The sequence below is a fragment of the Acanthaster planci genome, linkage group LG12 (genome assembly GCF_054643075.1).
Source record: "Acanthaster planci isolate LZ-2023a linkage group LG12, COTS_SCS, whole genome shotgun sequence".
Taxonomy (NCBI): domain Eukaryota; kingdom Metazoa; phylum Echinodermata; class Asteroidea; order Valvatida; family Acanthasteridae; genus Acanthaster; species Acanthaster planci.
In genome coordinates this window covers 10,310,405-10,336,479 of record NC_141788.1, presented here as the reverse complement: position 1 = coordinate 10,336,479, position 26,075 = coordinate 10,310,405, and the positions used below count along the sequence as shown (strand labels likewise).

At 40.4% G+C, this 26,075-nt stretch overlaps 1 protein-coding gene and 1 long non-coding RNA gene across 2 annotated transcripts; one reads left to right on the top strand and one right to left on the bottom strand.

Annotated features, from left to right (window-relative positions):
• On the top strand, window positions 1-24,685 carry LOC110989628 (peroxiredoxin-like). The gene is made up of 7 exons (XM_022254157.2): window positions 1-160; window positions 4,161-4,291; window positions 7,044-7,080; window positions 16,530-16,646; window positions 17,979-18,101; window positions 20,027-20,157; window positions 20,942-24,685. The coding sequence occupies exons 2-7, from the start codon at window positions 4,186-4,188 to the stop codon at window positions 21,022-21,024; spliced, it is 597 nt and encodes a 198-aa protein (XP_022109849.1). The 5' UTR covers window positions 1-160; window positions 4,161-4,185; the 3' UTR covers window positions 21,025-24,685.
• Window positions 24,598-25,284, bottom strand: LOC147797139 (uncharacterized). Its single transcript, XR_015427322.1, has 2 exons — window positions 25,149-25,284; window positions 24,598-24,795 (listed from the first exon to the last, which is right to left on the bottom strand). It is a non-coding gene; the product is annotated as an uncharacterized LOC147797139 (long non-coding RNA).
• Window positions 25,285-26,075: the final 791 nt, after the last annotated feature.

Below are 26,075 nucleotides of genomic sequence, written 5' to 3'. Positions count from 1 at the left end.
GGGGTTGATATCGTGATCGCACGTGTGCCGCGGTACCTCGACATCGATCGATCCGGCGCGACCAGATCATGTCATGCATGTCAGATCATAGCGGTGTGTATATATGTACATTTTTTGTCGCGACAGATCGGCGTAGTGTGCTAGTATCGGCGTAGTCAAGGTAAACATTTCATGCATTATTTAGCCACTGTTTTCTACTGTATATGTCCAGGAGTATACGTAGATTGTTTTCGAAGATTTTGCCCCCCAATGGCTTCCCCGTTTTCAGTGGAAAATGTGGAATTTAGTGAGGAAGTGTAACTAAACGCAGCATGCTTCGTGCCATGTTCGTGCGTGGCGGGCGCCCTGCACGTGCCGGCGGCATAATCACTCGTCTGTACTGTACATCATCCATGAGCTATGCAGGGCCGAGATCCGTGCCGGTACCTGGTGCTACGTATCCTAGGCCCCACCATTTTTTTTCAGCCTAAGCAAGGCCTAACTGTCATAGTAAAGGCATCTTTCCAGTCAAAAAGGTCATACCGGTAGAGTAAAGTTAAACCCACTCTTTCCCAGACATGCCAGACCCATGAACAGGGCCCGGCGTATACTCCTTTGTCATGGTCATATCATACTGGGCCTTGTCCGGATTCATAGTGATTTCTTTCGAAAAAGTTTATCTGGGATGCCCGGGGACATAATCAGACATCCACTGGATTTTAGGAGCTGAAATTGCACCAGTATGTTCACTACTTGTACAGGGTATTCTACTGTATCCTCAAGGCTGCTAATTGCAGAAAATTTGACTTTTCCTAGTTTCGAGGAAAAAATGTTGCCTCCAGTTGGCGTTTTCCTCACTTCATACAAATTTTGCCAGACTTTGAAATTTCAAGATAAAAATTGGGAAGCTATCATTTGAAAATTTTCTTCTGAAGTTTCTCAGTAAGGAGGGGCAGCCAGGATGCCCATCATGATTTATGTTAGTGGGTTCAGGATACAGGGCTGGTGGTACATTAGCCCAGGTGGACTCCCTGACCGTATTGCATTACGGAGGGAGTGCAGGATATGAAAGGTGCAAAATCGGGCAAAAAATTTTGTAACTAAAATTTTCAACATTTCTACCTTTTCAAAGGAGCCAATTTCACGCCTGTAACTCCTATGCGTCCTTATCTCTACAGCTGGTGGGATAAGAAATTTGACACATCACCACCAAAGACAAAATCGGGAAAATGTAGTTGGATGTAATGTTAATTCTTGCCATGTTGTGGACTGTTTTCAGCCATTCTCCAGCACAGTTCGTACAGTGTGTGCGCGCGCAACTATTCGGCGTACGTGATTCCGAGCTTGCTTATTCCGAAACTTGCTTATTGCATTACTAATCACATTCCATAAGTTCAGTACCTAAATAAGTTCAACATTTAGGTGGTGTTGATGCAGTGCCAACTGTATGTTGTAAATGTGTGACCAGTTCATGGCAGTACACAGGTTTTGTTGGATGTGATGATGTGATGATAGTGTGATTTCTTTCTTTAGCACAGTGTATTTTCTCAGACAAGTTTCTCCTTTATGTTGCCCCTGTGACTTGCACTCAGACAGCAAAGCGATTTTGTGAACAACACAGTCTGTCCTAGTGGTACAAGTAACTCCGGACTATTAAAGTTGGATATACCGTAAATAACAACATGATACCCCTTAAAACAGCTGACTCTATTTATCTGTGCAATACAGTCATTTGCGAAAGTTTAAGAACACCTGGAATTGTATTGTTATTCTGTCACTGGGCTTGCATTACAATGTAGTCAAATAGCTGTGTAACCAAGATACTAAGGTTACACATTGAAAATTAACATAAGTTGCCATGATTGATTGGTTTAAGTTTGGTTTTCCTTCAGGTTAATGCATTTTGTATGGGTGGTCCTAAACTTTTGCAAATGACTGCAGTATTTTGTCTTTTTGGTTTTTGTCCAATAAAACTTTTGCCTCCTCGGTTGACCTTGAACTGAAAGAAACAGATCCATAACGATGATCAACTGTAAATTTCTCACCCCACCATTTTTTCTTGCCGTTGACCAGAGCAATGCACACATAAACCCCCTTGTAAATCACCAGAAATTACTTCTTATTTTAGACACAGTCCTGTTTTTAGGGTCATCCAGGCGTCATCCCTTTTTATTTACTTTTGCATGCATATATCCCTGTTTTGGATACATGTACACACAAAGTTTCACTACCGGTATGTACGGTTCCAGAGATACAAGTATTAGCCTGCATTGTGCAACTTAACAGTGCCCATGTGGCCTGCATGCTGGTGACTGAATAACCATCATTTGTCATTGGATGACGGTCCATAGAGTACCGAAGTGTGAGGTCACTGTGAACCAGAAAGTGCAGTGCAAACGAATGGAGTACGCGCGCGTGTTGGTTCACGCGCTGGGTTCACGCGCTCATGCCTTTTACACACTAAATGTGCGCGTGACTTATTCACTTCGGTACGTAATAGTGGTTTTTGTACGTGACGTAACATGACAGGCAAAAGCATTTCAGGAAGCGTGCCATGTCCATTGAGGCGGGTGCATTTTCAAATTCAGCCTAAGACATATCTCGCAATATGTCTTAAGCTGAGTAGGACCTTATGTATCTCGCGATATGTCTTAGGCTGAGTAGGACCTTATGTCCACGCTCAAATAAACATATGAGTATGAAACTCTTTGCTTTTGAAGTGACATATTAAAGAAGCACTCGCACATGTACGGTATCTTTTGGAGCAGAGTCTCATACTCATTTAATCTCTGTCACGCTTGATGTGAAATGAAAACAGAATTTAAAGCTGCTTGACAGAAAAAAAGGTCGAAAAAAAGCTGTTTCAGCAAAAGTTCTAAAACAACTATAAACGGATAGAGTTGTAAACAGCTGGCGGACAGAGTTTGATGCACCCAACGTTTGGGTCCGTCGGTAGAATGAGATGTCTCACGGCGAGTGTGATGTACATGTACAATGTACCAGTACGTCGTCCTGTCATGTGATCATTCTGGGCCAATAAACAGACTGTTTCGGAGACAGAGGTATGACAATACATAATTACATACATACATGTACATGTACATGTACTTGTATCTGTACCATTACAGCCTTTTATGATGTTTGCATACTGATATGGAGTAGAATGTGTGTATGCAGACAGTAGAAGATGTAATGAATTAAATACACATAGTACTGGTACATGTACATTCAGTATATGGTGTCTGTGTATGCAATGTACTGGTACATGTACAAGTGTACTTACATGTACATGTGTTGATTGAAGACTGTGATCCCACTGCATCTAGGCTGAATTTTATTTCCGTTGTAGTTTCCTACTTTTGCAAACACTCCCTTGGCATTTTTCCAGGATGCAGCCTTAGTCTTGAAAAATCGTCCACTGTTTCTTGGAAGTGTTCCTGGGAGGGATGATCACTACCTGGATCTATCAAAATCCTGCGGCAATTCCCCATCAGTGTGTTGATGCTATCCCATAGCAGGGTAGATGATCTCAAGAACATTGTTTCCTAAATTTCAGTAGAAACAACACAAGATCTTGCCCGAGACCATGAAAAACGCAACCTTCAAAATCAGGCACACACTTAAGCTATTCAGTCACTGACCTTTCTAAATCTGCCACTTACTGCGCTATGTACCGTATGTGTACATGTACATGTCTATCATGTACTAAGGCAGAAACGTTCTATGTAGTACATACCGGTACATGTACATGTGTAGTAATTCTGCTCTGAAATCGTGCGCTTATACATGTAAATATATGCAAATTGTTTTATACCTAACAGATGGAATTTAATCCAAAAAAGTAAATGTACGTGTATGCGTATGGCTTGGATATTTTCCTTGATTGTCATGCATACCGGTGCTCAATATTAATAACAATTTTAGTCATGAAGAGGTATTATTCATTAAAATGATCAGTGATGCGAACTGGAGATTCATATGAATGTAAAATGACGCGAAAATCAGTAGTTTGAGTGGTGTGAGCACGTGTAGTTTTTAATGAAGATGATCAGCAGTTAAACTGTTTGAACATGGATCAGTGAAATGGAATGTTTGGGTCCTACAATGTACATATGTGTGGGTGATGATTACATGTACATGGTAGAAAAGTAAATAAGAATGTCTGTTTCTCCCGTTGACAGCTAAACCTCCGCCCAGTCAATCACCATGTCAGCCGGTAAATGCCAGATCACCAAGCCAGCCCCGGATTTCTCCGGACCGGCCGTTATGCCCAGCGGGGAATTCAAAGACATCAAACTGTCGGACTACAAAGGTGAGCCAGCTCCCTCCCCCCCTCCCCTAGTCATTGATGGAAGTTTGGGTCAGACTTTAGGGTTTGAAATCACATTTTGAGCCTCTGTTAATGGCAGTGGCGATAGTTATTGAGATTTCAACAAGAAGACAGCACTGGGTGTGATCAAGTTGCGACTTCACTTTGGAAAATGTGGAAATGATAAATTTACTTTTTTGGACTGAGTAAATGCTGAATAATTGAAGCAACTTCCACCTGTTTTTCCTTCCTTAGTTCCTCAGTGCACATTGGTACTTCCTTTGTATTCAGTGCATATTACGATAGTTGTTAAAAACAAAAGGAATATGATTATCCTTACCTTTTCCAAAGTAAGGTTTAAAAGCGACCAAACTTGGTGCAGTCTTCTTGCTGAATCTAAAGCATTGTTATTGTGGTCTCAGACTGTTTCCCTCCAAGATCCTTCAAATATTCACCACATACATGTACATGTACAAGTACATGTACATGTACCGGTACAAGATTCGTTGGAGGGTCGATAATGGTTGGGCGTAGCCCCATGACTTTACTTATGGGAGTCTGATGTATGCCTATGACAGGTGGATCCAGATTCCTTTCCATCTGAAATCTGTACATTTGGAGTTGAATGCTAATGTGATGGTCGCCTGTGTGGAACCGGTTCCCATGGAGACGAAAGTTCCAAACTTATATTTCAGAATGTATTCAGAGAATGGCATTTCATATTATTCTTGCCCGTGATTGTTGCTCATACCAATATGCCCTTCAGACTTGGGCTAATGACAGGAACTTACACAGAGATAAGATATCATCTGCCTGAAACTTGCTAACTCACTCTTATCCCTACATGAGTGTTGTAACTGGCTTTTCAAACAAAGGGGTGAAATAAACCGTGATGCATTATGCAATTCCACCGTCTTGTCACCATTAGTGTGTTCCACACCCCAACTGTGCAACCACCCTCATGGTCAAACCATGGAAGGAATCTCAAAAACATTCAGAAATGATAATAGTGATTAGTAACTGTTCATGATCCACCCAACTGGCTGTGACTAACCCTAACCATCCTCAGTCCTTCAAAATCCTTTGGTAGTTTGGAGGATTAAGGATGAATACACTGTAGAAAAAAATGTGGCTGATTGGGAAGGGTGCTTTGTGTCAAAGTGGGTGAGACCTTATGTTGTTTATCCCTACTGAAAATGTCCAGTTCATGTACCAATTGAGACCAATTCACTTTCCCATTGGATCCAATTCACTTACCCATTGGATCCAATTCACTTACCCATTGGATCCAGTTCACTTACCCATTGGATCCAATTCACTTACCGATTCAATAACCAATTCCCAAACCAATTGCTTTTGCTTGGAATCAATTGGAATCCAATTGGGTTCAATGGTCTGAATAGTAAATTTGGACCTTTTCTCAGTTGGACCATTTCAAACCAATTGACACCATTTGAGTGCCAATTCACAATCCGGTAACCAACCGAAGAACCAATTGGAACCATTTGATTCCCATTTGAAATCCCAACTGATTGAGGAAAATAAAAAGCAAAGAAAAAATGCCAATTGAAACCAATTGCATCCCATTTGAATCTCCAATTGATGGGAAAACAAACTGGCGAGAAAACATACCAACTGAAACCAATTGAGCACCCAATGATTTCCAATTGTGCCAAATTCATTCCAATTAAATCCATTTCAGAAATCTATTGGTTTAAATGGGCCATTTTTGGTAGGGATGCTTAGCCACGCATAAATTTTACGTGAAACCATCCATACTGCTTCATGGTACTATTTGCCCTGCCTCAATACAGTGACACAAATTGGCGGTGGAGTTGGGAAGATTAAGACTGAATGTAATATTTGGCATGGATAATTGGAGGATTTTGAAGGACTTGGGATGGTGCTTAGCAAAAAAGACTGTTGGGGTTATAGAACTACCGGTACATATTTGAACACTGTATGCTGCATTGTATTGAACACAAACATGACAAATGTCCAAGTTTTTTGCATCTTTGTAAGCCACGTCTCCTTGTGAAACCATCAGTCCTCCATTACAGTCCTTCTACATGTATCACCTTCCCTCACTTCTCCCAACTCTTGCGTCGACACCTCCATCTTTTTTCTGGTTTATTTTGAAGTCTTCGGAAAACATGTGTGGAATAAAGTCTACAGGTGGTTCTGAGTAAAGGGTTATTTTTACCAAGGCATTACTTAGTTTGGTAAAAGAGGCCCTGGGCACCAGTAGCTGTGAAATCCAATGTAAGTTTTGTGACAGTTGGCACGTGTGCTCATGTTGAAAACTCAGTCTTATCGCCGAACCAGCCAGAAATTTTTCTGTCAGGATCATTGTTCGACTACAAGGACGGTTTATCTTGTACATTATGTGTTCATGCATTAATGAACGTTGCTGCCTTGAAAATGGCTTTTGTGATCAAAACAGAAAATAGAGATTTTTGTAATGTATGCAACGAAAAACTAATGGCTTCTTTGTGGTAATCAGCATGTTTTTGTCTCGTTCATCAGTTGTCGGGGGATACGTGTATATACATGTATAATTTGGTATGTACATGTACTACATGTGCCTAGTTCATTGAGTCCAGCCGTTTTAATTAAGCCTTGAAGGCTTGTTGGTTTCTATTCGCTCACAATACGCTGACTTCCTTCTCATATCCTGTTGATAACAGAATTTCCATTTGGTTGCATTTTCTCTGAATTCAATTGAAGTGTGTTTTTTCCTCGTTCATTTCAACAGGAAAGTACCTAGTTTTCTTCTTCTATCCGTTGGATTTGTAAGTATGAAGATTTTGAAAAACAGTATTTCCACTTCACATGTATGCACTCACGCCCACTTTGTGCCTCTTCTGTTCATTGCTGTTTTCAACAGCTTCATTTGTAATGTGTGGGACGGTGGGGAATGGTTTATCAGTGTACCCACCCTCACCCCCCAACCCATTGCTCACTGGTCATGCTGGTAGTCCTTGGCTGGCCCCCAACAGGAACATACATGCATGAAGATATTCACAGAGAAAATTGTTGGATGCACTCTCTTAGAATCTCACTTTTCAAAATATCATTCAAATGCACGTACATACATGTACATGATTATATGGTGCATGTATACATACAGTACATCTCTTAGTTATTTTCCAAAGTTGAGATTTGTCTAGTTTGCTTAAGATCCATTCAGGTAATGGTCAAATGATTGCACCTTCCAACTCTGGTATAAAGAAATACAAGTACATTGAAGAGGGTCTTGAAAAGTGGGCTCCTGATGAGGGAGAACGTCACTACATTTTCTTCTCTTACATTTTTTGTTCCTGAGTGGAGTTTGCGAAGGATTAGAAAGAAAAATACTGGTGGCAGTGAATTCAGTCTATATGCTGGAGGCGTTTTGGTACATGTACATGAGACAGAAACCAAGGCGCATGGTACATATACAGTATGTGTTTTTGCATCATGGGATATTAATTTATAACATCCCCACTAATTTAATGAATACATGTATTAAGTGTACAGGGTTATGGTCAGAAGATTAATGATTGTGTGTACATGTACAGGAGCAGAAGTGAAACACGCCATGCTGCTATTGAAATGTGCTGTTAGAATTGCGCAACATATTCTTACAAAGATGCAGTGTGCCCGATTTAGACATTTGTACAGACTATTTGTGAAGCTCCATAATATCAGAATACTGGAGCGTAGAATGCAGTGGCCCTGGCTGGGTTGCATGGTTACAGTAAGATTAAAACATTTACAAACATTAGAACTTAGTCATGATCAAAGACAGCGACTGCACTGCTCTCCGATCTGAGAGTACACTGTATCTATAAACTTTCACTGCTGATACTTGGCAGGATTGGTGGATCTGCATGTATGATTGGTCAATTACGTTGTGCTTTTGACAAATTGACATTTAGTACCGATATGGTCACCACCTTGCCAATACTGTCAACCAGGCCAAGGGGACTTTCTAGGGAAATTTATTTCAGTTTTTCAAGAGTTATAAAACTATCTGCACCAAAAAATACAGAACAGAAAGCAAGAAAAAAACCATTATGCCGCAACAGCAAAACAGCAACAAAGAATCGCCTGGTCCCTAAGATCACCACTTTAACAATATTAGGGACCTAGCAACTACATGTATGTGTACGTGTAGTTATGGACATTACATGTAGGCCTAATTAAATTACCTGTCTGCAATAAATGACTCCATTGTTAATGGTATGTCATAATGAGTATTGCGTGATCAAAATATCCACAGGTGTTATGTCCATCTGCCACTTTTTATCAGCACGATACTCTGTGCACAAAGTTGGTTACAATACATGTAGAAATGAATACTTTTATTATAATCAGTACGTCATTTGACAAAACAATAGCAGATGAATGATGCATGTATACAGTACATACATTTACCATCCGTTGTAGGTGAGAATTAACATTTTTGTGGAAAGGATTACTGCGCACATTTGCAGTAGACAGGGTGGGATGATATTTTTCCCACTTGTGTGAAAGGCGTGAAATTTTTTTCACACTGTTGGATAATGGTTTTCACATTCTGTGAAATGAAGCAAATTTCCTGGAGAAGTGTGAAAAGGAGTTCCATTCCAAGGTCAGCTTTCAATACAGGCGATCCACAGTAAAGTGCACCATCGAGAGGTTGTTGTGAAGAAGCCATTTTTCAAGTTTAAGGTAACCAGAAAATAAGGCAACCAAAAAATTGCCTACTTGCTGTGATTTGCATTTCAGCAATTGTGAGTAGATATTTGAGGAAATGTGTGATTGATCGGGTATTCTGCTCTAAAAAAAACCACCATTTTTATATTAATCAGCCTTGATACATGTACTACCAAATCTTCAACTCAGACGGTTAAACAGTGGAACAATTCAAGTTCCCTGTGCACAGCGCAGCCAGTGCAAAGAGCTTAATTGCCAACTGTTTTCCCACAATGCACTGCGAAAAAGGTCTCTCCGTGGCAACCACTTGGTGCTCAGCATTGTTGCATTTTGATTCCAGGAGTTGAGTAGCGAATTGTTTTTCTGAAATGGTTATTTTCTACAATCTGCTTGTTTTATGTGTGGAATGTACTGGTACATGTACATATTTGAGATCAGCAGTTTGAATTATTTCACCAAGTAGTTTAGGTTAATCATGTAAAAGAATGTTAACCAGAATGATTGACTTGTCAACTTATCAAGTTATGACCCTAGTGTTGTTTAACCCTCCACTTTCTTTCAGCATTTGCCCCAAATAATTTTGTCCAAGTTACATGTAAATGGCAGCCTTGAATGTTTACTTATACATGTATGTATCTGTAGCAAGAGGGCCTAACAGCAAACTCTCTTCAATGCGAAGGCAAGGAAATTAATTTCAATTTGAGTTTAATAAATTCGGTTGGAAAAGCCCAAAATCCAGGTACAGTTTCCCACAATAGTTTTGTGGTGGACTGGTATTCATTAGAGGCTGAGATTACATAGGAAAACCACTCCTGATGCAAGTTTGCCCATTGGGAGACTTCCATGTAAATTGCCTTACTGGCTCTCCTACCAAACAGGTACGGTACACTTACTTAGCATTTGTTGCAGCTCCTTTTATAAAAGTACATGCACACTGTAAAAGTACTGTACGTGTACGCACTTTGTGTTTGCAGACTCTGGTGATGAAGAGATTAAATAGCCTGAAGTGCTTTGCGTTGAGTAAATTACATGTATTTTTATGCTGGTTGTTATCATGTATATGATCATAAATGCTTTTCAATTTTCACAAAGGATGAAAGGGGATCCTGCCTGGATTATGGCTAATGGCATTATTTCTCAATATAGTGTATTACTGGAAAGGCAAGGAACCATTTTCAGACGTTGACAATCTAATCTGTCTGTGCATTTGTTTACATTTGGTGATTGCAAGAGGCAATCAATCACTCTTTCTCAACTGCTTCTCACATGGCAAATAGTGTTCATGGATGTACACTGTGAATTTGCAGTGTGCTGGACCCAAAGGCAAAGCGTATCTGACCACACACATGCCCAGGGTACATGTATCATTCACTGCTGACAGAGCCAGCCACATCTTACAGGCTCATGCAACATTAATGGTGTAGGCACAGCAGAAAATTACTGGCGGTTGTTGTCATGACCCGCTGAAAATAAAAATGACAGTGGCATAACAATTGACATTTGGATATATGCTCATTGTGGTATTTCCAGTCCCTCTACTAAAATTATCCAACGTTGCTGTTATGGTAACAATTAACCAGTTAAGGCTGTGCCGAATATCTAAATAACTGAATATTCAATCAATTGACGTATGTTCAAATATTATTTTTCAAATATCAATGTTCGAATGCAAAATTCATGAAAAGTAAGGGAAAATTTTCTTTTGTTTTAATTGAGAAACATTGCACTGTGGAGGCTTGTTTCAAGCAGATTCAAATGAAAAGCGACAGAAATCTTACAACGATTTAAGAAGTAAAATATTCATTAAACAATTTAACCACATCCTACCGGGGGTATTTATAAATGTTGATTCTGCTAGACCAGAGTATTTTTCATTTTTTTCTGTTTTCAAAATGCTTTAAAAATTCATATCTTTATTTACTGGACACTAACACCCACATGAAGGACTGTCTGGTTTCTACTCTAATCTGACAGACAAAATCTATTGACGCTGGAGTATTTCAGCCAGGCCTGCCGCCTTGTAAAAAGAGCCCAGATTGTATGATATTACATAATTTTCCTTTGTCCCCGAAACTGGCCCAGTGTGCTGCTGATGTCTTTTCAGTAGGGGCCAGATCAGCATGCAGCAGTACTGTGTGGCTCATCGCTGCAGTGGTGGAGCGCTTTTGTCCCCGGTGGAAATCCGCTCGCACTGAATGCCACAAATAGTGGTATACTGTTTCAAAAAAACCTGAATTATCTCCACTATTGACAGTAAAAATTTTTTGTTATTCCTAGCAGCCTGATCTTTTGTTACAAATACAGTCTGTTGTTACAAGGCCCAGTTCCCTTTGTCCGATTTCGGACACCCCGGCTATGCTTATAAAGAATTCTTGTCTGAAACTGGGCTCCCCAGCAGCATGTGGTTAAAAGGAATAGAAATTTTCGACAGGGATGTAAGTCTTGTTTATCTCTTAAATCTTGCTAAATCGTGACTGGAGACACTCCTACATGTGAGAAGCTATTAAAGTGATTATAATGTTCAGTTGTGTGCGTTATTGCACCTGATTTTGTGTATGGTTTGTTTATCAACAATCTGCCGGTCGCCGTCGGTACAACCGAATATTCGATCAAATTGAAGGTCGAATATTCAAATTGTGAATTATTCAAATTGACTCAGCCCTATAAGCAGTTGATGCTGGTATTATGTTACAGGTACTATATTTCACGGCGATCTGGTTCCAGGCGTGGGAATATTTTCAGCTGAAATTTCAAACATCATGATTGACGACCCCTGATTTGTGCAACTTTTTTTCCCCACTTTCAACTGATTTGATATACTGTGACAAACTTGCGGAGTGACATTTTCAACTGTGTCCAGGGGGAAATTAGGTAACGGCACATTTTGTAAACTCATTTAGTAGCATCTTGTCTGTAAATTTGGCTCATGCACATGTACAGCTGTACATTGGTGGCCTTTGCCAGAGAAATGGCAACGAAATCAAGAGCTTTCCCTCTATTTTGATTGCATTGCAGTTGATATTGATTGAGGTTTCTAGCATGAGAGGGAATGAAGGTTGTGCACCTGCCTCTGCAGGTTTTTTTTTCCCGTTGTGATGAATATCAGTGATTTTAGCTTGAGGAAGGATGGCAGGTAGGGGGAGGAGTTGAATGGCTAATGTAAGAGCGAGAGAAAGTGCTGCCACAGTACATTCGGTTTACTCTAACCCTCTGGCGGGATGAGATTTGTCAAGATTTTCCTGATTTTCGGTATGATTTTTTTTCATCAGGCTTTTCCGGATTTATCTCTTTATAAAATCTGGAAGGTCCTCAGTATGCCATGAGGGTGTTTTACACACACATGTACAAGTACAGCACGAGGGATTGGTATTTCAAGGGGAGGGGAGCTGTGGGGAAGTACAAATATTGACCCCAGACGGTTTGCTACTGTGGGATCCTCAAAAGCTCTGGTCATTGTTCTGTGGATGTTTAATTTTCCTCTAAATCTCACTCCAGTAGGAGGTTGAGAAAGATTTTGCCACATTGATGAAGGTGAAGCCCGGCCGCTTTGACTTGAGTTTGGTAGCCTATGAAAGTTAAATGTGTCAGTGATGTACCGTACACCACAAATGGATTCTTGATGGTGAGTGCAGAGTGAGTGCATTCTGTCATAACATTGACGAAACCGTATAAATTGTGATTTTCACAAGCTGCATGTGACCGAGCACTGCGTATGTGTACTCAGGCATTTTTTGTTTCACCAAGTGAAGCTTTCCTTAATTACCCAAATCAAATGGTTTCCAGTACAGGTTTCTTAATCCCATTAGAAAAGGGACAACGTAAATTTGGGTAAAACACATTAATCTTCAGTGGCAGATACTTATATCTGCAACATGTATGTACATGTACGGGGTACATTGTACATCTGGAATCACTGTTGGCAGTGTGTGTGGGCACACACCCAGGTTTCAGTTCATGAAATGAAAAATTCCATTATTTTTCCTGCTGTGTCTGCACGTCTACATGCAGTGGAGATGTATCGGTACATGATTGCAATTTATCATGAGATATTACCAGTTGACAATGCGGCCATTGATTTTACTACAGAGTAGACAACTATTTGAGAATTTTTGTAAAGGATCCTGGCAAGAATGCTGCGGACGTTATTGGGGTCATGGTGGGCGACTGCTGAAAATGTTTAAGCTCACAATAGGAGAGATATGCAAGATATTTACACCACTGCAGGCATCGGCCTAAAGAAGCCATTTTTCAGCGAGCATATTACCGGTACCTCTTAGTTCATGTCAATGGTTGCCCTGTGCAGGCAACACCACATACATGACATAGGCACGTGTGCCTACATTGTATGCAGTACCTGTACATGTAACTTCATGCAAAATGTGAAATTGGTCACGCTGTCACAGACTTCATCTTCTATTATAATTGAGAAGAACAAAAACAGTTTTTCACATAAAGAAAATGGAAATAATAGTAGTGCCATCCCCTTTTTACCATTTTGATTTTATCTTTTTCTAAATGAAGCGCCCATTGGTTAGAAATTGTGAATGAAGATATGGTCAGTAATAGCGTGACCAGTTCCTTTTTTGGCTGGAAGTGACCTTTGGTAGGAGGCCTTGTGTACAAAAATTCCAACTTGGATTGTCTGTCCAACAAAAGGTAAACACTGCCAAGGATTCAAATGCAAGGAAGATGCCATATTTAGAGCAAGAAAATTTGTTTTTCTTCAACAGTGTACCGCAAAGTAGCCAGTTAATTTTGGTGGCACCCAGTTTAGTGGATTCATCCTGTTGCTATGTACATGTAAACTCCATGCATCGATGCACATGGACGGTATATTCTAGGGGAGTCAAAAGTGGAAGAGCAGAGAATTTTTGGCTTGCACAATGGTTGACTAAAATTATGAAGTTTGAATACATAATTGCTTTTTTTAATTGACTGACATACGTGTGATTTATTGCTTATTGTATCTTACCTGAGCCCAGGGGCATGTTACATGTATATATTTCATGTACAGCTGAAAACAGTGAAAATCAAATATGATGCAGTGTAGTTAAACACACAAAAAGTATGAAATTACAATGTATATAAGTAATATAAACATACATGTAGAGCAGGATTTCTGGCACAGACAAGGAAACAAATGCTTGCTGAATATTGCATACTTGATGTACATGTACACATACATTTACCTCCCTACTGATGATATCAAAATTTGGATAGGTGTGACAAAAATTTTTCAATGTTGGAATATCTGCACAAAAGGCTATCACAGGGGGCCAGTATAAGTTATGACATCAAAAGACCTCAGGATGCTAATAGCCTATAATTTTGCTTTTGTGTCAACTAATGCAGTCCTCATCACGTGAGAAAATGTAGGGAATGCTATTTGATGTGCTCACACAAATGATTGACCGGGAACTTTGGATGGCACCAGCATTTTTATGTTTTCCGCTCATTAATCGTCATCTGTCACTTGTACATGTGCTTGCACACCCCCAGATGGTGGGCTGGCACTCCATTTAATTGTCTGCCGATGCTTACGTGTACATAAGAGTTCTTCTTGATAAAACAAATTAACTCATTTTTTTTTTTTCGCTTTCAGCTGGCATGTGCACATGTATGAAAGTAAAGTGTCCCAGTGCCCGTAGAACAATGTTAAATAATACATGTAAATGTGCAACTTTGGAGTGTATACACGTACATGTAGATATATATACTGTACGTGGACCTTTTTTTCTGTAAAATACAAAGACATCGAAGGCTTGCCAAGGATAAATTCTTGTGGCAGCGTGTATCTGACTGTTTTCCAGTGGCAGTACAGATAAGATTTGGTATATTTTTTCACTTATCATTCTTCTGAGCTGTACATCATGGAGGTTTAATTGTTTATTCAATGCTTTCCGCCAGCCTCCCCGTCTCCCTCCCCATTTTTTGTAGAAACAGCTTTTCCCATGGTTGAGTGGGCCGTAACAAATAAAACAGTTACGCACAGAACAGGAATCGAGAGACCTTTTAAGCGGTAGCAATTTTCTCAGTCACGGATAAGAAACGCCAGCTTTAAAGCTTCAAATCCAATTCAAACCCAGCGTTGCTACGGTGGTTGATTTTGCGGCGACGCAGGTTTTGCTAAGCTTCCTTATTTTAACGCAGGTGGACAACGCAGCCAAATCAATCCTGTTCCGAATCAGCCCGGGCATTTTCTTTTATTTTTCACTGATGCCTCTTTATTAAATGGTCCAAATGGCCTGCCAAGGCCAACCGCCCTACTCAGCTGGCACTAATTGAGTTACCAACACTGCACACAAGCTTGATACAATGATAGCCGAACAAACCAGCCGGCACAGCAAAGATAAATACTGCATGTACATACCAGTACAGTGCATCTGCCTCTGCAGTGATTTGCCGCACAGTGCTCAGAATGATGCATTTATCTTTTCTGGAACAGTTGGACCTGTGTCATTCTCCAGATCTGTGAGATCATTTCACTCAGACCATTTTTTTTTAAATTTATTTTTTCATCTGTTGACCAGTACAAGGGATAAAATCCAACATACATGTATCAGCATATTTTAGTGTATACCCCGTGGCACACAGTGGAGTGAAGTACATGTAGATGAGATTTTATTGACGTCCAAGTGCTGTATGTGATGGCTGGCAACACAGTAATTTTCTGCTTGAATTGCAAGCAGCACAAGCAATTGAACCATGCATATTAATTTTTAAAAATCCATTCCAGCAACGTTGCACAGCCATGTACATTGTACTTGGTGTACTCTGTGGTCGAGTTTGAGCAGCCTTTCTTGACACGGATTTCTTGTTCTTGCACTCCAACAGCGGGAACACGACCCCCAGAACATTGTTCTCGGAACAGGATCACACACCCCCTCCTTGCCAGGGTTGCCTCACTGTAATGGACATTTCAGCATGACAGAGTGCTATAACCACTGTGCCCATGTACTTGTACTAGTATGCCAGTCATTCCAGCGGCGTGCAAGGCTATTCTACATACTAGATGTATGCTCCGCTTTAGAATAAAAAGTTTCCCTGAAGTCCTTAAATACAGAGGCGTGAATTCAAGACATCAATTTTCACTGCGTTTGGTGTCCTTCACCATACTGGTATATATTGTATGGTAAAAAGTGTAGTCAGGCTTCATCCTAATTCAGAGTTGTCAGTGAGTAAAAATTGATATTAGGAGTCAGATCTAAAAGGGTCATCTGGTGAATAAAGCCCATGCCCAGTAAAGCAAGGGTTTCTCAAGTGCATTTGTCAAATTAAGCATTTTGTAATTGCGATTTTAGGCACGTTAATTGATATGAATCTCATTTGATGCATTGCCTCATTTTGCATGCTTGGAAAAATTATAATTGTTTTGTAGTTGCAGTACATGTGCTGTACGTGTATACATACATGTGCATGCACAATTGACATATGATGCAATCATTTGATTGAAGGGGAGTAGAGACTAGAGGGAAGAGGGGCTTGTCTCTTACCATTCACCCCAGTAATGACTTAGATCTTTAACTATCCCATGTATGCTGTCTCTTCTGTTGCATGTTAGCACCTTTGTCTGCCCGACGGAGTTGATCGCCTTCAGTGACCGCGCTAAAGAGTTCAGGGATATCGGTTGTGAGCTGCTGGCTTGCTCTTGTGACTCCCAGTACAGCCACTTGGCCTGGTGAGTGTACCCTGTGTACACATATATACATGTATTGAGCCTTTATTGATTTCCCATATGTACTCTTTCCATGCCCTGTCCACATTACCTTACAGTGTACTTTTTGAAGGTTTGTTTTTTTTTTTCTGAAGAAAAAACGTCGATACTTTTCACCATCTAACGAGGTGTACCATTGTCAGATTTTTGATGAACGTTTCAGCTCAGTTTGGGTAGGATATTCCCACTGGGGTGTTGGACCGTGTCCACTGATTTAAGTGCCCGCCGGCCTGTGTTTCTGTTTTCCCAATCCATACCGATGCTGACCACTTGGCCACGCCGGTCATTGTAATCGGAAGTGCTCCAGATGAAGTTCCATTTATTTAAGTGAAGCGGTCGGCAAAATGGTGAAAAGAAGTTAAGTTCGGGGAAATAGAAAGAAAACATAGGCCAACGGGCATCTGAGAAAAATATTTACACTTCGTCCATATTTGTTTGCGGGAGATCATGCGGTTGATTGAAATGGGAGAGAAATCATTCCCAAAAGAGCTGGACAAAGGTCAAAAGAGCTGATGCAGCTTGCCAGTCCGTAGTAGACTTTTCCTTACCAGTACATCCCATTCAGAAATTTTCAGTTATCACTCTCAAAAGTGAGTTCCGGCATATAAACTTTGAAGACCAGAATAAGTATGCATACATCAAACATTGTGGCCATTAACATCTGCATCACCATTGTTGAGTTCTAGGCCTGTTAAGCTTTCAGTCTACTGCTTGACTGAATGTACTAGTCTGCAAATTGTATGTGTTTTCACAAAGTGACAATGGAAGATTGAGGATTTCTCCTACAGATGAACCATGTATGTAGATTTACTCATACAAATGGAAGTTTGCCTACATGTACATGTACTGGTACATGTAATTTGCATACAAACCAAAATGGCGCCAAACAACCTTTAAAAAAAGCTCTGAAAATAAGGTTAAAGGTGCATTCTCAATGATTGTAATGATGTGATTGCTTGGACATGCCGATGGTTGCATGCTCTTGGAGATGACTGTTGTACTGGTAATGTGTCTTATTTTAAGCAACTCTTTCTCCCTGAGGGTATAGAGCTTGCGTTTTCCGTGCTTACTGCTTAGTGGTCTTCATGCAGGCTCAGTGAGTATGTCGGGAATCAGCATTGACTGTGAAGCAGTGCTGTAAAATTACCAGTACATTGTAGGTCCAAGCATTGCTTCACTGTGCCTCACTTTTCCGCCCTTGTGTCGGGTTCATGTTGGACTCAAGGGTTGTCATGCCTGCACATGTGTTTTAGCAGAGTCTAAGTACCTGTGGGCTGGTGTTGGCTTCATTTTCAGGACAAACACACCCCGTAAAAAGGGCGGCATTGGCAACATGAGCATTCCCCTTTTGGCGGACAAGAGCTGCAGGATCGCCAAGGATTACGGTGTTCTCATAGAGGAAGATGGCGTGTCGTTCCGGTAGGTTGAAACAAGTGTTGGGGGGGACTGATTTAAAGGGTTTGTGCCAAACCTTAGCTTCCAAAGGCCAACTCCCTGTTTTTGGATCCTTGAAATGTTGATGGCATTGTGTGTCAGATCAAAGTTTAAATTATCAGTTTTCCTGTCACTTATCAGAATTTTTCAAACTGACCACTGTGAAAAGGCAATGTCTAACATTAAAGGTGTCATGCAGTGATTTTTTTTTTTTTTGGAGACACAAATTTTGTGCAACTGTTGCTCTTATTAAATGTATGAAAATTATTTGACATCTTCTTATGGCTGATTTTATTGAAAAGTGCATATTTTCAGATATGTAAATTTTTCAAATGCTTTTCCTGACACAAGAGTGCGGTTGTTGTGATGTCATTCCAGAAAGACTCATTACATATATATTAGGAAGCTTTGGTTTTCTGATCAAATGTTGACTGCAAATTTACCCACCCAAAATATTTTGTGAAGACTTTTGTATGTTGGCTCTCAGTATGCATGAACTGTCTTGAAGTGGCACTGTAACAAATCACCAAAGATAAGAGAATGTACGTACACCTAAGACGGCAATAATTTTATCCTTAATTCTGGCAAATATTGGCGCTGAAAAAAGTTGCTGCAATATTGTTTCTTCCAGTAATGACATCACGCTTTGGTTCACGTCTGTGCAAAGTTTCATCAGCATATGAACCAAAAATGTGCCAAAATACCCTGTAAGTTTTGAAAATAGAGTTAAATGGGAACGCAGACGGGCATTGTCAAGCATTCATTTTAACATTGTGTAAACCCTTGAAAAATATACAGTTTCCTGGCACAGGATACCAGCAAGTTGCTGCTTCCACCAACAGTCATTAATCAGAGCACTCACTGTTGTAGTAGATTTGAACTAGCCAGTCCAATCCTTGCACACTCGTACTTTGAGTGATTGAGATGTCTTCACCAATAGGCAGGTCTTCTGGGCTGAAGCCCGCCTGTGTGCAGCCCAGATATTTCTCTTGGACTACACAAAATGCGCAGAGAGTGGAAATAATGTCGGTAATCCCTTCGATTAAGAAACCTTTCTTATTGTTTTCTTGTGGTACCACTCAACCCATAAATAATGTTACGTTTAGATCGTCTCATCAGAGAAGACCGTGGTTATTCACAGAAAATTTCTGCCTGAAATCACGCGTTGCCACAAAATGGAACAAATGCAGACTCCTTATTTGATGCCAAATGAATATCACCCATGGCAATCACTGCAGACTATTTTTTGACAGTGCACTGTGACTTTGTGGAGGAGAGGTTAAGCCACAAATCATCACTTTTATTATATAATGAATAAATAATATTTGAGTCGGGGGAGTCATCTGCCCCAAACAAACCAACGTTCTGTTCGGCAGTCCATGACAAAGAAACGATTGGTGCATGTACTTATTAATTATTCAAGTTCATGAATGACGATATGGACATGTTATCTATTCCATAATTTACTACGTGAATGTGGCTTTGTTTTGTTTCCTACTGAGATGACAGGGATTCCGTGAAAACAATTTTCGTGGGTTCGGGAAGGGGAGGGTGTTGTAACACTTGTAATTGCTCTCGTAGTCAATGCCTTTCTTCCCCTGTAGAGTATAACACAAAAACTGCTGCACATGGCTTACTGATGACGGTGACCTGAAAGAAATACACGAACCCGAAAGTTCAGAGGGCTTGACATTTTTGATTCTAGCTGAACCTTTCTCCAAAAAAGGAGAAAAAGGAAAGGGTTGAGAAAATGTTTGCTTTTTGGGGGGGTCAGACATTTCTACTGTTTTTATTTCAGTCTGTACTGGTACTCAAATTCATTGAAATATTCATGGCAGGATCTGAGGTTTTCTACTGTACTTGAGTTTATTGATTTGTACTCAAGCTTTTTGTGCTGTGGTTTCTTGTAGCGGTCTCTTCATCATCGACAACAAAGGTATCCTCCGTCAAATCACCATCAACGACCTCCCAGTAGGACGCTCAGTAGATGAGACATTACGATTGGTCCAGGCCTTCCAATTCACCGACAAGCATGGAGAAGGTAATACTCTTTCTTTCGGACCAGACCCGCTGTGATCAAAACTCCTTTGATGCCATGACATCGCAACACCTATTGTCGTCTAGAATAAAGCCCCCTCTAGTGGCACAAGGAACAGAGTCGCTAAGTCATCGTTGGTAAAACCGCAGCGCAAATTGCAGAGCGGATTAGCATTTTTGGAAAACTAATGACGCGCTCCATCAGAATTTACTTACTGGGATTACTGGTATTAAGCTTTTGAAGACGCTTTTCAATTGTAGTCGTATTAAAAATGCCATAGACAATGGTTTTTGACTCTGCCAGTTAGGCAAAAGTGCTCGTCTTGTCCGTGTTCTCGTCTTAGCATAGCTCGCATTAAGTAAGTTTTCTCTCATAGGAATGTGTACATTTTGAACAGGACTGAAGAAATATGCTCATCTTAAGCGCGATCTCGTCTCAAGCATGCTCGTGTTATTCATGTTCAACTGTACATGTACAGATATTCTGGCATAAACAGTCGCAAAACCAAGCGCATTGTTAACCAACTCTACTTTCAAAGGTACCCATTTATTCTAATGGGTGGGGAGAAGCAACCAGGGGCATAGCGACTTGTCCTAAGTCAAAACATGTCACCAGTTGCTGGATCCAAACCCCTGATTCTGTTGGGAGTTACGACATAGAATACTCGAACTATAAGCCACACTCCAATGATGCATACATTTGACATAATTATGAAAAATGCTCACCTCTTTTCTGTACAGTTTCAGTGACTAGTTTGGTGTTTCCTTGTTCCAAATATTTTGTGCAGTTTGTCCTGCCGGCTGGCGCCCAGGAGCCGAGACCATCAAGCCAGACGTCAAGAAGAGCCAAGATTATTTTAGCAAGAACTGAAAAAAGAATCTTCAGATACGTGTAACGTCTTGAACAAGCATGCATATATAGTCCTATGTTTGAACATATTGCACTCTATGAAAATACAGGTACTGGTCCCCTTTTACCATGTGTTTACTGTAGTTTTGTTTCAGAGTTGGTCAGAGAGAGGGTTTCAGGGAACTATATGAAGTGTGTGCTTTCCCTGAGGCCTTTGACAACAAGTTAGTACGTTGTCCGATAAATGTTGTTTGGTAGCAAAGAATAACTTTTTATGGGAGAGATTTGAGTTTATGTTTGCCAGTATCTTTTTTACACCAGCCTATCACTTGACATCTTTGGATTTTTTGTGGTATTTGGCAAAAGGATTATTTTAAAGGTATTAGTTTGAAAACTGTCCAGACTTCCTGGGGAATCTGTTTGTTTGGATGTGAGGGATGTTTTTCTAGATTTGCTGTTCCTCAAGCAGAGTTAGGGCTCACTTCCTTTTGCAACTGGGGAGCAACAAAGATTTCAGAAGACGACAAAAAGAAGGAACAAAAATGTGAGAATATTGTCCATAATATACTGGTCTGCTTTGTCTCTGCACTTCACTCCATGTTTGTTTGTTTTTTTAATCCCGGCACGGACCCCATCAATCCCAGACTTCCCAGTACCACTCACTTACAGTACTTGCAATGACTGATATTCGAATAGCTTAAACGTTTTGCACGCAGCACACGTAGGCCAGAGAGCACATTTACTAAACACAGGTGGCGCACTCAACTCCTCTTCCACCATTTACCAGCCCCACAAGAATCACATTACTGTCATGAAAATGATGTCATGAACAGTGCCACAAATGGTGCCTCAGTCCTCCATACACATGAAGCAAGATATGGGACGAAGAGCACACCCCCACGCACACCTTTGTGTTGGTCATTGCTTGATCAGAATCTCAGGAATTCTTTACAGACATCTAGGGGGGATGTGGTAGGTAACAATGCTCCAGAGTCTCTATAGGGATTGAACATGTACCAAGGGTACCCTTCCGTCCCTTGTCTTGCTGGGTATACCTCTTTGTCAGGCATTGTGATTGTGACGCCCTGCCCGCATACGCATTTGTCCAGTATTGACTGTGATTGTGGTTTCTGATTTTGTGTTTGATGGTTATCACAGTTGTCCCTTATAGAGGAAGATGTGTTTATTTTTAAAAAGTCGGTATTCCATCATTAGTATTGCTCTAACATTTGATGCGTTTGTATATTACCCCCCCCCCAAAAAAAAATAAAACAGGTGAATTCTCATTTCAGAAGTTTTGAAAAGTCTTTTTTCACAGTAAACAGTACTTTTTTGGGAGGGGGATTCAAGGTATACAAGTAGCATACAGTCAAACCTTGTTAATAAGAGATCCTTTGGACTTAGCAAATTACCTTGTCATAACAGGAGCCTTGTATTATCCGGAGTGAAAACAATGGCAACAGAATATTGGGACCTAAAAATTTTGTACTAACAGAAGCAGAATCTTGTACTAACAGTGCTCTTAGTAACGAGGTTCGACTGTACAGTGAGAAGCCACTAGATCTTGGATCAATCCTTTGTCAGCTCCTGTCAAGAAGCTGAATAGTGGAGCATTGTACACGAGCATGCACTTGCCAAGATTTTGTTTATACTGTCCCAGCAGTGTGTGGAAAGATTTGGAGCCAGCGATCATGGTTAGATAATCTGTAAGAATCAGGTTATAATTTGGGGGGTACTTGTAATAAGCGTATACCAGCACTAGATGTCAACTTGCTACGCTTGTATTAGAAAAATTAATAGTACATGTATTCAGGAAATATTATTTCTTCACTGTCAGTACTGGCTGCTTTTGCAGTTTCCAAAGTGGACAACTTGTAAGTGGGTATTTGCTCTTGCCAAAATTATTTTAAGAGTAGACAATCTCACTCGGACTAGTCTGAACACAGGATCACTGCACTTTCAGGACGCACAAAAGCAGTTCTTTGGTAGGGACTGGCTCATCACGTGTGTGCACAGGTTTATTCACACTTTGAATGGGATGTCCTGAACATGCACACCCGATTTCCATTTGAATGTACATAAACGGTCTTTGGGTGTGCGTTGGGCATGGCGAGAGACTGATAAAAAAGCTATCCTCTGGCATATCTCTTCTCTGGTGGTGAAGCTCCGCTTCAGAGTGCAAGAAAGGGTGGGCAGTGGAACCAGATACCTGAATACCCACCTGTTGATACCAGGGTCCACTTCCCAGTCATGGATACCCTTTATGGGTAGCAAGGTACCCTTGTTTACTTCAAAGGGGTACCTGGTTCCTGCACGGCATGTAAATGCACGCAACAGGTACCAAACACCCAGCCTTTGAAAATAGTTGATGGCTTCTGGTATAATGTTCAACCATTACTGGAGAAATCCTTCAGTGCACAGGAATCCCATCACTGAATGGAACAAGATGTGACCCAACAAGATGAGTCGAAAGGATGGTGCTGAGACACTTTTCATCAAATGTTTCTAGAAGAATCTTGCACAGTGTAAACTGAATGGAACTCTCAGCATTTTTCACCAACATAAAGTCCTTTCAGACTCGTTTTGTGGGATTTAGTCACTTTTTATATACAGTCATTAGTTTTTGTTACTTTAATACTTGGTAAGTTGGTGAGGTTTACTTGCCTAGTTTCCAAAAATGTTTGTACCTGGATATCTACCTTTTTTTAACTACACGTATTCCTAAATTTCTGAGTGCCACTGTCGCAGCTGTTCTTAATCATTTTCACAAGACCAAATAACAGTCCATCCAAGCAAAAACTATTGAAGTTGCAGAGTGCATTTTGGGATCAATTAGAATTGCCAACCTGTGGAGATAAGTTAGGCAGCAACGTGCAACCTGCTGACTCTCTGACCTTGCTCATTTGCAGGTTTTTATATTTAAAAAAGGGAAATACCAAGACATTCTGTAGTCACTTAGCGCCATTTGTGAAGGTGTAATCACGGGCGAAAGAGTCTTAGAGACAGACATTTGTGTAGGTGGTATATATTTAGTGGAAGATAAAAATAGTTGTGTTACCTTCGATTTTGACAAAGTCAAGTCCATGAATCAATGCCAGCTGTTACATGTACTCTGGAGCTTTATTGTCGTTGAAACCTCTTGAGACCATCTTAAGACCCCATAAGACTAATGCTAGAACCTCCAGTCTGAATTCAAGTCACAAGCCATTAAATGAACTGCAACGAAAGCATCCCTTGTCAGTGTTCAACCTGTTGCTCTTTACAAGACTTGCGTCTGATGGGCTTGTGTCTGGTCTTGTGCATGGCCATCTGATGGTCTTGTGTCTGGTCTTGACTACAGCACTGGTCCAGAGCAACCAAATTTTTCAAATTGGTTTTGAAATTATCAGAATGATATTCATCAGCTTGTTCAGTCAACGATGAAGGCATTTTAAAGTGAGCAGGTACTAATCATTTCTCACCATCTGCTTGCAAAAAAGTCATTTTCTAACAGTTACAGAACCATGCAGTGTGTGAAATATCTCGTTTTCAGTTTCAGTACCAAACAGTACAGTGGTACCACTATAATTTGCTCATTTTTCAGCACTATTAATGTTTGTCCCACGTATTCTAAAGTGATCACTAACGGTGTGTGTTGAAAAACATGAGTTTGATAACCAATAAATGTAGCTTTGGCACCAATCGTCGGCCTTCTCATTTTTTTCCTTTGGGGTTGGTTGCAGATGTTCTAGTAATTCTTAAATTTTCTGAACTGGTTCCTGGACCTGCTTCTCTTTACAAATACAGCCCCACCTTTGCGGAAGCAACTTAATACTAGCCCGTGAAACCTGGTGCGCTACTTTTTTCAGTAGCAGGGGGACAATGATTCATGAAGAGGGGACAATGCAATACACCATTTGAGACATTTCAAAAACGGAATCCATTACGTCGCTTCGATAGCTTAGTTGGTAGTGATTTGAACTACAGATCCATAGTCCTTGGTTCGAATCCGACCCATTTGTGCTATTCATTTTCCAATTTTATCATTGTGTTTGGGATTTCCTTTTTCAATTGATGCAGAAACAGAGTCCAAGCATGAACCCTCTAAGAGTCTTGAGAAAAATAGCAGACCAGGTTTCACGGGTTAGTATCTAGTCACTTCCCACATTTGCAGCCTTTAATAAAGTAACTGGCCTTATCATTGCTGGAGGACATTCTTTGTTTAAAGGAAATGAAAGATTGTCAAGGGATAAAGCTCCCTATGGAATAATTCTTTCAAGCAAGCTGTCCTTTTGATGAAACCTATAAAAAAAGGGCATTTCCAGCGATGTGTCAAAAGATGCATTTGGGAAATTTGCCAAAGTAGTTGACCCTAACAGTCCCAAATCCTCCAATTTCAATACGATTTTTACATACACCCTTGGAGGTTAGGGTTAATGTTTAATTCAGCGAAGCAGACGTGCAGTTGCTGTAATCTGTTCAGTGCACAAAAGTCGGTGCCTAGCTGCAATCGGCTGAATGAAAGGAACTGTTGCAGATGATGAATTTGATGCAATTCAAAACACGACTGCAAATGTTGATTGAAATTGAGATCCTAGAATATTGTTCTCAGAGTATACAGCCTTTATCAAGTTGCAACTTCACAAGGTTAGTTGTAAAGCACTCTTTAGGTTTTGAGCACTTTGCTTGCTGCAAATGAATACAATGCATGCATGACTAAAGATTGACCGTACCGCATTAATGGTCATGAATCTGGTGGGCTGGCTGAATAGTAACACATGGCAAACATTGAAAGTCAACAGATGGTTGCACTCATTTACAATGAATGTCTATGAGTGGAGTGGTCAAATTAATCCCATAAAGTGGCAGGTGAAGGATTCCATTTCATGAGGAGAAACCAAGTGAAAATGGAACAATCTGTTAACGAATTCTTTCCATTGTTCAAATGTGAAGCATTCATTGGTGTATTTACATACAGCACCTGAATAAATCCTCGTCATCTGATTGATAACATCCAATCCCCACTTTCTCTTCTTACATTCATATAATGCACGATATGCGGCAAAGGGGACCCCCCCTTTTATTGTGCTTTC